Source organism: Lipotes vexillifer, unplaced genomic scaffold (assembly GCF_000442215.2).
Source record: "Lipotes vexillifer unplaced genomic scaffold, Lipotes_vexillifer_v1.1 scaffold1350, whole genome shotgun sequence".
NCBI classification, from domain to species: Eukaryota; Metazoa; Chordata; class Mammalia; order Artiodactyla; family Lipotidae; genus Lipotes; species Lipotes vexillifer.
Genome location: NW_006799035.1, coordinates 566,197 through 582,948, shown reverse-complemented (window position 1 = coordinate 582,948; position 16,752 = coordinate 566,197). Strand labels below are relative to the sequence as shown.

General features: G+C 31.4%; 1 protein-coding gene across 4 annotated transcripts in view; it reads left to right on the top strand.

Moving 5' to 3' along the window:
• COL11A1 (collagen type XI alpha 1 chain) overlaps positions 1-16,752 on the top strand; it is a 197,853-nt gene that overhangs the window by 72,852 nt on the left and 108,249 nt on the right. For 3 of the 4 annotated variants that reach the window (XM_007471378.1, XM_007471380.1, XM_007471379.1), the window contains 10 exons: positions 811-1,065; positions 2,052-2,114; positions 3,480-3,521; positions 4,477-4,539; positions 5,199-5,273; positions 8,324-8,407; positions 10,513-10,569; positions 13,894-13,947; positions 16,412-16,465; positions 16,584-16,637. In XM_007471378.1, the coding sequence (XP_007471440.1) occupies positions 811-1,065; positions 2,052-2,114; positions 3,480-3,521; positions 4,477-4,539; positions 5,199-5,273; positions 8,324-8,407; positions 10,513-10,569; positions 13,894-13,947; positions 16,412-16,465; positions 16,584-16,637 (801 nt within the window). The remainder of the gene's footprint in view (positions 1-810; positions 1,066-2,051; positions 2,115-3,479; positions 3,522-4,476; positions 4,540-5,198; positions 5,274-8,323; positions 8,408-10,512; positions 10,570-13,893; positions 13,948-16,411; positions 16,466-16,583; positions 16,638-16,752) is intronic. The other variant, XM_007471381.1, reaches the window with a different exon arrangement.

Here is a 16,752-nt window from a genome sequence, read left to right as displayed (position 1 = left end):
GCAAGATAAATTATTTAATTTGAACCTTGTCAAAATCATATGGCCCAAAATTACCTAATAAATATCATTCAGATTTATGCTATTAATGAGAATTATTTATGAAAAAAGGAAATTATACTAGCTTTATTTTTCTATATCTCTGAGATAGTATTTTTGATGTAATTTTTACTTTTAAGTGAATAATCTCATACTCTTTATGAGACTACACAGTGATATATTCTATTGTATTAAATTCTGAGGACTATAATTTACATTTTATTTGCTATAAAGAACTCTTTGGTGATATAATACTTCCCTACATTCTAGATACTCTGCATAAATATTGCAATGATAAATCTCAATATTGGCATTAATATTTTATTTTTCGGATTGAGAGTCAGACTTACATGGCTTTTCTGGTAGCAATTATATTTCATTATGAGGTTCTGTGAGATTTGAAAATTAAGCAAAGCTTTAACTATATATTTTCATTATATACATATATATATTATACAAGTCAAACTATAAATATCAAATTGCATAACAAGTTTTCTCCAATGGAACAAGCAAATACACATGTTGAATCTATGTGAATATTTGCAGTTTATTGGCAAAAGTTCTCTGAAAGCAATATTTCCTTGTACATACCAATGTACAAAAATATTTCTTTCAATAATGCTGAAAGGCTGTCTTTCCCAGCTTTCAGACTTGCCTGAGTAGTATTCAGACCACTTCCTGTCACATTCCATCAAACTGTAATTGCAAATGCTTACCTTGCTTTACTAACAGTAAACTTCATGTTCTCCAATTCCTTGCAACTTAAATTAATAGCCAAATCCAGTTGAAGAAGTATTTACTGAAGAATATCTAACTGGAGAGGATTATGATTCCCAGAGGAAAAATTCTGAGGATATGCTATATGAAAACAAAGAAATAGACGGCAGGGACTCTGATCTTCTGGTAGATGGAGATTTAGGTGAATATGATTTTTATGAATATAAAGAATATGAAGATAAACCAACAAGCCCCACTAATGAAGAATTTGGTCCAGGTGTTCCAGCAGAAACAGATATCACAGAAACAAGTGTAAGTCAGTATTCTGCTCTGTGTCATTGTATGTCTTATTTCTGGAGTATTTTCGTGTTCATCTCGATGTCTTTTCAGGTTTAAAATGTAGGTTATGTTCTTATATAAATTATGAATATTTATCACTACTAGGTTACCTTGATAGATTCTTCCTCATGGGGATCTTCAGCAGTTGTATCTCAGGCCACACTACTGGAGTCTTCATTTGAAAGAGTAATCTTTAATAGAGTTGTATCCAAGTTTTCTTGGCATTGATAAGATTAAATTACAGTCATTGTCATTCTGGGTACTAAGACTGCTTTCTAATTTTTAGACTGTTTTATTTATTTTTCTTTTCTGGTAATGCTCAGGAATGCACCATATTAATTATCATTTTATCATTATAATTATTATTATTTAACCTTTTGAACCCCTTTACCCATTTCTTCCCTCCACCTCTATTTTATTGAATTTAATTTGATGACACTTTTTGCTTAGTACCTTGGGATAATAATGAGGTCTAAAGATATCTTTATCTTTTTATAATGTGTCTTTAAGAAACAATTGTTCAGGGCTTCCCTGGTGGCGCAGTGGTTGAGAGTCCGCCTGCCGATGCAGGGGACACGGGTTCGTGCCCCGGTCTGGGAAGATCCCACATGCCGCGGAGTGGCTGGGCCCGTGAGCCATGGCCACTGAGCCTGTGCATCCGGAGCCTGTGCTCCGCAAAGGGAGAGGCCACAACAGTGAGAGGCCCGCGTACCGCAACAAAACAAAACGAAACAAAACAAAAGAAACAATTATTCAATCTCATTCAAGATTTAGCATTAATGTTCATTGTGTTTCCCTTTGTACATTTTCAGTATTTAAAACTTTAATAGGTTTCTATGTTAAAAAACACATTTTAATAGATTGTTTTAAATGCACTTAGAGGATTAAATGATCTTTTAAAAATACTTAAATGGCCTTATTTACTTAAAGACAGGCTGCTTGAATTTTTCACTCAACAGATAAATGGCCATGGTGCATATGGAGAAAAAGGACAGAAAGGAGAACCAGCAGTAGTTGAACCGGTAAGTACTGGTATGAATACATTGTAATAGTACCATTGAAAATTCTAATGTCTGAATGTTTATAATGCCACAAGTAATGAGTCAGTAAGGTCAGTTCTGGCAAGTAGAATTTCAATAAACCAAAAAAATATAGATATACAGAATTTTGGAATTTGAAACTAGCCGACAATATTTTAGTCTAATTCTCTTATTTAAAAACTAAGAAACCTAAGACCTAAAGGGTTCAAATGTTTGGTGGTTGAGATATGACCAGACTTTACCTCTTCTATTTTCCAGTCCAGTGATTTTCTCCTCTAATTTCTATAACTTAACATTATTAGAAATATATTATTTGACATAGTACTTATTTCATATTCAAATCACATCATGTAATAATATGAAAACGTTCTTTTTAAAATTTGCTTGCTTTTCTTCCATTGGAAAAAATCTTCAAATCACTTCAAAAGTGATTTGAAGATTTATATTAATGTTATTACCACTCAAGATATTGGTAAGAAGCAAATTCTTACTGGAAGTCAATTTTACTGTTCTTCTCCCTAATCAGCAATTTGGGAAAAGTATTGCATTAGAACTAAAGGAAGTATGTTTAACTATTTGCCTCAAGCTAATGAAAATCATTTCAGGAACTGCAAGGACATAAAATTTTTATAAAAGATGGAGGAGATAAAACTAAAAAAGATGCATCTCTAAGAACATTGTTGTTTGTTTATTACTCCAAAATCTGACACAGCACGTCATATGCTCACCAAAGTCTTTAAAAATATTTTTTCAGAATAAATTTGTCCTTGTTATGAAAATTTACAACCAACTTTTTAAATGACAAGACAGTTTTCAGCAGTAGAATCATAAACTTTCTAGAATTGGGTTCTTATCCTGAAATAGTATTCTATTCTCTTGTCTTTTTAAGAACTTATATTTATGTCCAGTTCTTTAACATGGACTTTTCTCCCCTTTCCCTGAGTTAAAGTGCTTAGGTGCCACTTTCTTCCATCCTTTCATTCACACAGCAAATATTTATCAGGTTCTTGCTTTGTGCCTGGCATTATTCTGGGTGCTAGGGAAAACTTGGTTAAATGTCTTTGCCCTTTTGGGGATCACTTAGCATATTCTCTTTGTAATATTACTTACCTGAATATTTATTTCCTTGCTAATTAGTTCACAGATTTTCTCAGGACAGGGATTATGTCTTCTATCATTTTTAATTTCCTCCCTTCCCCGTGCAAAAATGCTTGTAATTGTTTTATATGTAGGAACAGATAATTTACCTTTTAAAATGCAATGATGTGGTGCTTTCTAAGAGCCAATTAGATAAGAGGTTAGGGGTTATATTGCCCTAGTAATGACTCTATCTTTTTTTAACTGTAGGGCATGCTTATTGAAGGACCACCGGGGCCAGCAGGACCTGCGGTATGTAAATGTTTTAAGATTATTTTTGTCTTGATTTTTTAAATAATCAGATATAAGATTTCTATTACACTGTTGAATTTATACATTTTAGACTAATTTAAGTATTGAATTATAGAGGCAAATACTTGGTCAGAGGACCCAGTGGCCTTGAATCGCTTTCTGATTTGGCTATCCAAATGATATTCTTTTGAGAGCTATGAAATTAAATTTTGTTTTAAATATTTTTGTTGCTTAAATATCTCTGACTTTTCTAACCTCATCTTCAACGTTGTGCCTGAAAGTTATAAAAGTAAAAAAAAGCCCTCTTTTTTTTTTTAAGAGGTATAGCTATATCTCAAAGAAGAGAGCTGAGAATTCTAAGTGGACTGTAGCTGCCTTATCTGTACTGAATGGAGTGACTATCAGCTTCCATTGTCATTTCCTAATAAGGCTAATGTTACTCATCAGGGTGTCTTTATTGTCAGGTAGTTGTACTGATCTGACTTTGTAAGAAATCCTCTTTCTTTTGTGGAATTAATTAAATTCTTGTCATCTGAAATAAATATATTATACTGATGCTTTTAAATACTTTTACCCATAAAGAATATAAATGATTTCTACATTTCAACTTCACTGTCACATTTTTGCAGTCTATTTAAATGAGTATACCATTTCTTCAGTAAGAACTGGGAACCAACTTCCACCTCAGGGACTGTACATTGGCAGGATTTCCTGTCCTGTTCTTCCTTGGAATGTCTGTCTCTACCCTCAGAGCAGCCTCGTAGAGGAAGAGTTGAGCTAGCTACAAAGTGGTCCCTATATGTTCTCTTTTTATGGGAAGATAAATAGGGCAATTGTTTGGGAGAAGAGTGTTTATTTATGAATATGAGTTCTTCTTTGATTTTGGTAGGATGAATTTGCCTGAATACTAACAAAATCAGGAATCTAACTCAGATTATTGTTTATTTCTCTGTAGGGTCTTATGGGTCCTCCAGGTCTACAAGGCCCCACTGGACCCCCTGGTGACCCTGGTGAGAGGGTAAGTGAAGGGACTCATAACAAAAGAATGCAACATAAATGAAAAGAATTAAAATATATTCTACAGGTTTAACATATTATTCTCACTTGGATAACATATGAATTCAGTGTTGTGCAAAATTTTGTTTAACTTTTCGAAGTATAATTTTAAAGTGAGGTGAAAGAATGTGCATTTATCTATGTTATAATTAGTAAGAAAATTTTTTATTTTTAATCAATTTCCATTTTGATATGAACCCAATACATTAGATTAAGTTCTTCCTTTTGAGTTCAGATATATTTACCAGGAACTCCCATGACTATTTAGTTGAATACTGATAGAATGAATTAATAAGGCTACATCCTAATTTGAAGATCACATCCTGGGTCACATGGTGAAATAGACCATTTGCGTTAAGTCTATTGAAACTCTTCTTGTAAAATCCCTTTTTTTCTCCTTCCTTAAGTAGGCAATAAATTTGTGCATTATTTAAATTATATAAAACTACTGCAATGAACTACAATCCTCTCTAGGTATACTTACTAAAAGGAGATTAACCAAGGAGTAGAGGACAAACACAAAGTAGACATAGACTTATGGTATTCAAAGTTATTCTGTTTCTAATACATTTAATTATTTTGTTTATTGATTAATTTTGATGATTTTATTTACTTCCCTAGGGTCCCCCAGGACGTCCTGGTCTACCAGGAGCTGATGGTTTACCTGGTCCTCCTGGTACCATGTTAGTGTTACCGGTATGTTTTTTATAGTTATAAAGATGACCCAAAGTTTTGTCATCCTAATACTGAAAAATATTGCTTAACCATATTATAGATCAATCAAAAAAACATTGTATGAGGTAGAGATACTTGAAATGAAGCAGCCTTCAGAAATTGTGATAAATTTTGCTAAAGCAGGATTCTGGTAAATATTTATTTCTGCAGTAGAACTGAGGCTTTATTATTTCATTATATTTTTTGACAATAAATCTTAGAGGATTTTCTTAATATTTTTAATCATGTGCTTTATCCTGAGTCATATGAGTAACATGCATTTCATGTATTAACATAAAGTTAATATGCTATTTGCTACCATATAGACACTAGCTAATACTTTTTAAATATGATATATCTATAGTGTTATTATTCATTGTCCAAAAATTATTTGTTTTACCTTAAGATTGCTTTTTAAAGTTGCTCAAAAGAATTAATATTGTTAAAATGGCCATACTACCCAAAGCAATCTACAGATTTAATGCAACCTCTATCAAACTAACCTTGACATTTTCCACAGAACTAGAACAAAAAATCCTAAAATGTACATGGAACCATAAAAGACCCAGAATTGCCAAAGCAATCCTTAGGAAAAAGAACAAAGCTGGAGGCATAACCCTCCCAGACTTCAGACAATATTACAAAGCCACGGTAATCAAAGCAGCATGGTACTGGCACAAAAACAGACATATGGATCAATGGAACAGAGTACAGAGCCCAGAAATAAACCCACACACCTATGGTCAATTAATCGTTGACAAAGGAGGCAAGAATATACAATGGGGAAAAGATGACCTTTTTAGCAAGGGGTGTTGGGAAAGTTGGAGAGCCCCATGTAAATCAATAAAGTTAGAACACACCCTCACACCATACACAAAAATAAACTCAAAATGGCTTAAAGACTTAAATATAAGACATGACACCATAAAACTTCTAGAAGAGAACATAGGCAAAACATTCTTTGACATAAATCATAGCAAAGTTTTCTTGGGTCAGTCTTCCAAGGTACTGGAAATAAAAGCAAAACTAAACAAATGGGACCTAATCAAATTTATAAGCTTTTGCACAGCAAAGGGAACCATAAACAAAACAAAAAGACAACCAACAGACTGGGAGAAAATACTTTCAAAAGATGCGACTGTCAAGGGCTTAATTTCCAAAATATACAAACATCTCATACAGCTCAGTAACAACAACAACAACAACAAAAAAAAAACAATCAAAAAATGGGCAGAAGACCTAAATAAACATTTCTCCAAAGAAGACATACAGATGGTCAATAGGCACAAGAAGAGATGCTAAACATTGCTAATTATTAGAGAAGTGTAAATCCAATCTACAGTGAGGTATCAACTCATGCCAGTCAGAATGGCCATCATTAAAAAGACTACAAATAATAAATGCTGGAGAGGGTGTGGAGAAAAGGGAACCCTCCTCCACTGTTAGTGGGGATGTAAATTGAGTCAGCTACTATGGAAACAGTATGGAAGTTCCTCAAAAAACTAAAAAATAGAGTTAACATATGATCCAGTAGTCCCACTCCTGGGCATGTATCCACAGAATACTCAAATTTAAAAAGATACATGCACCCCAGTGTTCATAGCAGCTCTATTTACAACAGCCAAGACATGGAAGCAACCTAAATGCCCAGTGACAGATGAATGGATAAAGAAGATGTGGTATATATATATTATATATATATATATATAAAATGGGATACTATTCAGCCATTGAAAAGAATGAAATTATGTCATTTGCAGAAACATGGATGAAACTAGAGATTATCATACTGGGTGAAGTAAGTCAGACAGAGAAAGACAAATATCATATGATATCACTTATATGTGGAATATAAAATGTGATACAAATGAACGTATTTACAAGAGAGAAACAGACTCACAGACTTAGAAAACAAATTTATGCTTACCAAAGGGGAAGGGAGGGGGGGAGGGATAAATTAGGAGTTTGGGATTAGCAGATACAAACTACTAAATATAAAATAGATAAACAACAAGGTCCCTCTGTATAGCACAGAGAACTGTATTCAATATCTTATAATAAACCGTAATGGAAAAGAATATGAAAAAGAATATAATACACATATTATATATATATATATATATATATATATATATATATATATGTATAACTGAATAACTTTGCTGTACACCTGAGACTAGCACAGCACTGTAAATCAACTATACTTGAGTAGTGGGATTGCTGGGTTATATGGTAGTTCTATTTTTAGTTTTTTAAGGAACTTCATACTGTTCTTCAGAGTGGCTGTATATATATATATATATATATATATATATATAAAATTGAATCACTTTGCTATACAACAGAAACTAATACAACTTTGTAAATCAACTATACTTCAATTAAAAAAATTTTAAAAATAAAGTTGCCCAAGTTCTTGTGGAAAAAATTGGTTTATTTGTTTAAATGTAATAAAGATTCAAGTAATAATAACATAGAGAGAAATTTATTCATGCTGCATTTTGAGTTAAAATTAAAAAGGAATTTTAGCATTTTATAGAGGGATACAGAAAGGATCAGTTTCCTAGTATAATTACTTAAGAAAATGTAAACAAACTGAATCTATCTCAAGGAAGATTTCCTCTATGTTCACAGAGATTCCAGAAGTTTTGCTCAACAAAATAGCAGTTGATCTATAACACTACCGAACTTAGTGCATTTAGAATTTTTACAAATGAGTGAGTAGAACGGGTAGTGTTTGTGCAGGTAAAGAAATGGATGATAGCTTATTCCAGAGTTTTCAAAAATTATGGAATTTAAAATTGTAAAGGAGTCTGTAGTCTCTTCTACAAGTGGTAAAGCATGGTCTAGAAAACTTCCATAATGGACAGAAAGAAAATTTTTTTAAAAATCTAGGTATCATGATTCATGATGGAGTTACCTTGGACTTTTGTAAAATCCCACCATTTTAAGTAAGTAGTTTTTAATCTAGTAATTAAGGCACCTATTTGAGAAATTCTTATTTTGAGCTTCTGTATGTTATCTTTTCTTAGTTTCGTTATGGTGGTGATGGTTCCAAAGGACCAATCGTCTCTGCTCAGGAAGCTCAGGCCCAGGCCATTCTTCAGCAGGCTCGGGTAAGAAAGGATCAACATGTAGTTCCATAACCTGATTCTGTGCCAAATTATTCAAGAGAGAGAAAGTGTGTGTGTGTGTGTGTGTGTGTGTGCGTGTGCATGTGTGTGTGTGTGTGTGTGTGTGTGTGTGTGTGTATCTGGAGGGTGCTACTATTATGAACAAAATACTTCTGAATAGTATGTTGAATTTAGATGGAGAAGATACTAAGATAATATCTATCTTTCCAATAGGAATATTTTCTTTAATTTAATATTTAATTTAAATGACTGACCCTTGCAGTATTGCCATACATAATTCTGGCAAAAACATGCAGACCATAATACACAAATTTTTAAATTTTTTTTCAAAGAGTACTGATGGATTTATATGTATCACCCTTTATCTTTCACATCCAGTTTTCCCTGCTAAGGCATATGTCAATGATCAATAAATAAAGTAAGAGGATAAAGTTTAAAATAATTTTTCCACCCAATCATAGATTATTAAGGATATCCCAAATAATCCAGAAAATTAAATTTCTTAGGCATTCTTGTGGAGGAAAGAAACCTTCAAATATGTATTCTAAGCTCGAATCATTGTAATCTATATTTTAAACCGAATCCATTCAGTTCATATTTGTTTGTCAGCTAAAATCTTTCCACTATCTGTATACTTATATAATATAAAATTATTTGCTTTTTAAGTTAGCTCCAGTGCAGTTAAAATATAGATAAGAAAATCAAAAGAATGGATCAGGAAAGGGTTGAAAGTCATATAATACTTTTATTCATAGTATAGTCTTTTTTTCTTTTCAAGGAAAGAGGAAATAAAAGGCTTATAGTTGGCATGGATACGGGTACCTGCTTCCTAAGTGATATAAATCATTTCGGTGATAACTATTTATCACCATAAATTTATGAGGCATAAATTATCTGAGAGTGTAAGTCTATTAATCTGAAAAGATGCCATTGTTTGGTTACATCATTTATAAAGACAATGAAAAACTTAAATATTTGTTTATTAGAACTTGGCATAATACAAACCTAAAAATATTTAAATTGATTTACTAATGATGCCTACAACTTATAAATTTTATTACTTTGAACAGATTTTAGGTAATTATTTGAGCTTAAATAGTTTATTAGGCCATTGAATTCCTAATTTTATTAGTCCTTTTAACCTACTTGGAAATAGGTAGCAAGCATTATAATTCCAATTTTTCAGATATTTAATCTCAAGGATTAAGAAGTGTATTGTCAAAAATCTCATGGTGAGTCAGTAGTGAAATTTTGGAGATATTATTGTTTTCATCTCATGCACTTTTCTAATTTGATTTTACATTATTTCTCTTACAATATTTTTTATATCTGTTTTGGCAATCTAAATATTCATCTTTTGGAATCATTAATATTAAAAAATAGCACACCATACTAATTTAACATCTGTCAAATATATATCCTTTTACTCTACTTGTTCCAGCTTTCCAAGTGCTAATTTCACATTTCTAATATTCAGTGTCAATAGTGCATGTAATCAGTCTATCATGCCTATGATTCTACAAAATAAATGTATTTTTCTATAAAGCATTAAATTTGAGATTTGTTAAAATAACTGTATTATCTAAGCACTTTCTGATCAATTTTGCTTTTTACTATCTGGCTTGAATTGTCATAGTTTCTCCTAAAATACTGCTAGAAAACTTTCACTTAAAGCACTTCAAATTGTTCACATCTAAAAGTATTGTCAATGAGAATTGCACCTACATATTTAAGAGAAGCCTACGTAATATTCTCAATGCACTTTTGAGCAGAAAAATCATCAGATATTAAATTTCTTATTAGATGTTAAAATCTATTTTAACTTTTGTCATTGAATAAATCATAATATATATGGTACAAGATTGTATATAATTCACAACAGCTTAAAAATTGTCTGATACTTATTAGGCCAATTTATCATTCTAAAAACTTGTGATTCTTCAGTAATCAGGCACTCTTTCTACTATGTAGCTATTATACCTCTGTTGATGAGCTGCTACTTAAGGGTAACTTGTGCAAATGAATATTGTGGTTTAATATGCTCATCCAGGGAGGGATTCCTGAATTTGCTATATTTTATTTTCTAGATTGCTCTGAGAGGTCCACCTGGCCCAATGGGTCTAACTGGAAGACCGGGTCCTGTGGTAGGTTACCCAAAAAGATAATATATGTTTAAATTCCTGTATTAGTAGTTCCTTGTGCAACTTTGGCCAGGCAGTTTTCATATCTCTGGCTGGTGAAAGTAGGGTAAATATACCAACTTATACTTGGATTTGGTTTCCATTTAAGAAATCTCTCTGAATTCAGTCCTCAATAAATTTTAATGAAAAGGTTACAATGGAAAATTCTCAAATCAAACAAATACAGTGAAAAATATAATTGAATCACATATCCAATTATTAACTTTTCAAACTATAATTTATTTGCATAATAGTTTGAGTTGTTGAAGTTCAAGTGTACAGTAAGTTCTTGAGATTTAATTTTATGTTAAACAGAATTTATTAAAAAAGAAAAAAATATTTGAGCCCAATGAAAATTTTTCCATAATCTTAGGAGAAAGCAGGAGACTTGGCTTAAACTTTAAGTTGCCTCTAGTATTCCATGAACTGCTTCAGATATTAGAGAAATTATTTTGTCTTTTAGAGACTCTTGGAAAATAAGTGTTTTACTTTCCTTATAAACTTACTGACAAGCTAATATTCTATATATTTTTAAAAATATTTTGAAACTTACCAAATGCTAAGCAGTGTAGCAATTCACACATACACAAAACAAAGATTCTTTTTAAATCATACTTTTTTCTTAAGGGAAAAGAACATTGTAGAATTCCAACCTGAGTTCTCATTGATTTTAAAATTAATGGAATAATTTCTATTTTAAGTATTTTTTTGATATAAAAAGCTGTAGTATACTTTCAATATGATCTTATATGCTCACAATGTTTTATTGAAATAATGGTATTTATAGAAATTATTACTCTGAACATTAAAAGTTTTTTGGTTTACTTAGTAGACACAGCAAAATGATTTTATTCAAATTTGAATCAATTAAATAGTTTTACTGATCTTATTTGGAGGAAAAATAGTTTTCTTCATGTAGTTTATTCAAAAGTTTGTCATCTACTTTTCCATAAATTTATGGTTCTATTCAGTCTTGAAATTTTATAACATTTCATATATCTTGGAGGGCTTTATACTCAATCATATGAGCTCATGTGGAACATGTGTTCTGGCAATATGTTCCACAGAATTTAAATTATGCACATTTCTAAATGCATTATTATGTATTTATCATGTAGTTTTACTCTTCTGCCTTTCAAAATATAGTAGGGAAGATGAAAGATTCCATGTCATTTAATAAAGGAAGAAATAGAGTTAATATGTAATTGCTTGTTAATAATAACACATTTACGTGACTGAGGAAAATCAGCAGTATGCTAGTGTTTTACAAATTTGGGGGCAGAAGAATTACCCACATATTTTATCAAAAGTGAAAGTTCCTGGGGCCTTGAACTTGAGGCTCTAATGATGCATATTCAGGGTCGGAACTGGCAAACTGTATTTTCAACGAGTGCAGCAGACTGATTCTTACGGTCAAGCGTGTTTGGGAAACACTGCCTTTTGCTTAAATTAAAAATATCAGCCTAGCATCTGTTAAATCCTATTATCCAAAGGAATTTTCCTGCTTATCATCCTGACAAACACAAGTCTAGTAGATCTGTAGAGGGTAAGAACAGTGATGAGCAGAACCAATGAAAGCTTGTTACATTAAGCTGTTCCTGTTTTCACCAGTCCTTAAGGGTCAGACATTCACAGCATGTTGGCAAAGAGAAAACATTGACAACCATGTTATTACATTACCATTCTCAATGTAATATCCAAGATTAATTGATTTTACTACTTAAGTCTTTGTTATAGAAAGTTTTAGCTTCCTAAAATATTAAAGGTTGGTATTGAGAGAAAAAAATCACATTGTTTTTCTCTTCTATTATTCTTTGCTCCAAAACATAAAATTATAACAGACTTTCAAAAATCTTAATTCTAGAGTCTAAATGTATTTTATATATTAAGATTTTTAAAAGAAACAATATTTTAATGCATAAATATGTTCATTCTTTCAGTGAAATATTCCTTTTTTCAATTATTTGTTTCCAATTGGTTTTATAGACTAAAAGAGATCTATATTTTAAAATATTCAGGAAACATAGAAAATGTTCTTTACCCTATTCTGTTACTGTCAATTATTACATGACGATTTTTAGAATAAGTGTTCGGGCAAAGTAATTATAATCTGTTGAGTAGGTTGTACTTATATACAAAAGATATAATACAGTAAAGTAATTAAAAATAGACTGTCCTTTAATTGCATTCAATTCTATGCTTAATAATCTGATTTAATGTAGAACCCCAGTTTCTCTCTTGAAGAAATTTAGTTGCAAGAATTCTTAATTAGACACTTGGAAGTCATCATTCTTGTAATTTTCAGGATTGGAATATTCATGTTACTTGACTTGCCATATTTTTTGTCAGTCATATTAATAGCTATTTTACTTTGGAGCCACCAGGAGGCTCTAGATACCTAGCATTTTCAGGCTTAGCATAATTTTAACCTTTTTGCACTTTGATTCAGTGTAGTATTTAATTGAATCTCTATTGATTTAAATAAATCAGAAACTTCTTAAACACACAAAGTATACTTCTTCAGAATGAAGGAACTATTACCACTATGTTCAATTTTAGTGTTCTAAAGCTTTTTAGGAAGATGAATGGCCTAGTATTTATTTTTTTAAACTCACAACACTTTTATAAAGTGGTTTTATACTTTTTTCCAGTTACTATGCCAGGCTTTTGTTGCACTTTGTGAATTATGTAAATATTTGGAAGAGGTGTTTGTCATAAGGACTTATTCTCCTAAGGAAAAATAGACCAATCTAGGAAAAAATGCTTTGACATTATTTCAGGACAATTATCATAACAACAATAGCATCTGTTCTTGACATTTTATTGCTATAGAATTCAGTGTTTGAGAAGTTTCTGAGTATAACAGCATTAATATTTGCCAAGTTTCATAAATGAATTCAATGTGTACCCGATTCTGTAAAAATGTGTTTCCTCTAGTACTCCACCACAGTGTAATGATAAATAGTGCCTGTATATCATCGTAAGTGCTCTGATGGCACACACATTAAAGAACATTTCAATGTGATTTCATGAAATTTGCTTCTGTGTAGTTATCAGTAAAATATAGACTTTTAAATATAGTTCACACACTGGAATACAGTCAAAATCTGAGAAGAGATGTATTTCACTCAGAGGGCTTGAAAATTTTGTTGTATTAACTAATAAAATCATACTATTTGAAGAAATGTATTTTGAATAAGGTCTAATTATTTCAAGTGAAAATGGTAGGACAAAACTGGTTAAGGAATTACAAAATTAAATGATTATGTCTTCACCTTTTCTCTACAGGGGGGGCCTGGTTCCTCTGGGGCCAAAGGTGAGAGGGGTGATCCAGGTCCTCAGGTAAAAATTAACCTATTTCACTTATTTTATTTTTGAGTTTATTTTATCTATTAGGGTAATTGAAGTGTCGGCCATCTGTTTTATGAGTAAAGAAATTACTTACATTACCTTTAAGCTCACATCACCTTCTTCAATTGAAACATCTCTAATGGTCAGTTGACTGCCAATAACTTTATTAATTTAAACAATATTAAAAGAAGATAATAAGCTAGAATGGGAAAGTCTTGATAGTAATACGTCTTCAGAATGTTAAATTGGCTTGAGATTGTACAGAACAGAGAGGCACTATTACAATTGTATTTATAGTGGCCCTGCCACAAGCCTAACATGTTTCCTGTGGAGAATAAAATCTAGTAAATTACCTCAGAAAGAATGTTTAATATACCTAAAAGAAACTAATTTTAAGCCCTTTGTAGAGCTGAGGAAATTAAGAGAAATTGAGAGCGTCTGACCTGAAATTCTTAAAAAGATCTTACATTATATTTACATGGTCCCAAATTAAAAGTGTTATTTTTCCTGGAATGATAATAAGTAGATAGAGACATTCACTATAAGCACATTATGAATTATACTTATTCTAGAAAACTGAAAAAGCAAAATGTGATGTATTTTTAAAATTCATTTTTAATGAAAATGCTTTCTGATATACTCAATACATACAAATTCAGATTGGGCTACAACAGGAGCTCTCAAGTGGCCATCCAACTAATTTTTTTCTTTTTTTTTAAATTAGTTTTATTTTAACAATATTATAATGTAAACTTGAATGTGAACACCTATATGTATTCTTTGTCACCATCACAGTCGTAACCCCAAGCAATTTCTTGGTGCCACTTTACAGTCACAACTTCCTCGTACCCCTAATACCTGACAAGCACTGATCTGTTCTTCATCACTACAGTTTCATGTTTCCAAGAATACTACATAAATGAAACCATACATTATGTAATCTTTGAGACTGGCTTCTTTCACTCAGCATAATGCCTTTGGGGTTTGTTGCAGTTGATGAGTGCATCAATAGTTTATTCCTTTTTGTTGCTGAATAATATTCTCCTGTTTGGATGCACCACAGTTTATTTTGAAATGAGAAAAAATCTCCCCAAAATTTAGAAAGATATTTGGGTGACACAGAATGTGGCAACCTTCTTTTTCGTGCTTGTTAAATGTTGCCATAAAGAAATGGAAAACATTTGTACCTTAACTGAGAATTGCATAAAAATATTGATATGTATTTTGCAAAGTTTATGAACTTTTGGGTCAGACTCACCTCTTTACAAAATGGATGAATCTGAAAACATGCTGCAGTAGTTTTCATGATCTTTGCAGTTTTCCTTAACTCCAATGAGATTCAATATCAAATGAAGGATCATTTTCATTGAAAACTAACAAGATTTGTCCTGTTATTATTGCTCCTTGCCTTCCAGGTGGGGTATAGGATAGAGTTTTCTTGCTGCAATATTTTTTTAAAATCTATATTCTTTTAACCTCTAATTATTAGTCAACCTTAATTTCATATTTCTATAATCAACATTTCACAGTAATCATAAGAATTATTTGTAATTTCAAATATGTGTTTGCATTTTCTACCTCACTCATTATATGCATATTGTTTAAACTTAAAAAGTGTATAGTTAATTAAATACAATGGCCTATATACTATTTTTACTGGATCTATATTTGATCTATTATTAGCTGTGTAATTTTATTTTAAAAAACACATATATTAATTCACAAATAAGACATTGTATATTGATATAGCATTGTATTATACTGCTTCAAGAAAGATATTGAGAATCTTTAAACTTTAATCTGACATGGCATGGTGCCAGTCAATAATTTGAATTAAAGTTTGCCAAGTGATCCTCCAGGATTTTGTAGATGATTGAAAGAAATATGTACCAGGCACAGTACTAAATTATAGGAGTATAACGAAGAAAAAGATTTAGTCCAAAATCATAGTGGTTAACAATTTAATGGGAGATTCAACTATAAAAAAAAGACAATTATAATTCAATGTGATACCTGCAATAAAAGAATAAATATCCAGAATAGGATCTCCAAAAAATGAAGAGAAATGTGAAGGTGAAGAGAAGAGGAATAAAATGGAAGTGTTTTCAGTCAGGTGAAATGTAAAACTGCAAGGTTTTGAGAATATATTTAGTAACTGAGGATTTTTTTCAAGCTTAAAATATCACTTTATATGCCTTTTGTTTAAATGTAATTGCATGTCTATATAAACTTAGTAAAAGAGCATGACTCTTTTTTGGCAAGAAACAATTTAGAAAAATCGATTCTCTTGTCTTTTTGCTTAATCTAGACTTTTACATAAGAAATAATTTTCTTGTGTTAAAATGATTAAGGTAAAGCTAAGAAGATATAAATTTCTAAAGCCATTTCTCTTGATGTGATTAAGTTTATTGATCAGGAATTCTGTAAAATTAATTAATTATGATGTTTTGTATAGGGCCCTCGTGGTGTCCAAGGTCCTCCTGGTCCAATAGGAAAATCTGGAAAAAGGGTATGGTTAGTTTTCATTGTACATTTTGAGGGCATCTGAAATCATCAGCTATTTTGTTTTCCTTTATTCTGTGCTATTTGGAATCCCTTTTGCTTAGTCATGTTCTTGGTATTATCAGGGTCGTCCGGGTGCTGATGGAGGAAGAGGAATGCCAGGAGAACCCGGGGCCAAGGTCGGGAGCTCATCACATACATTTGTACTTTCAGATCTCGTATCTCAGTTCACCCCTGAAATTTTTATATTTTAAAATAGAGTTTCTTGATATGAAAGAATATTTCACACTCAAA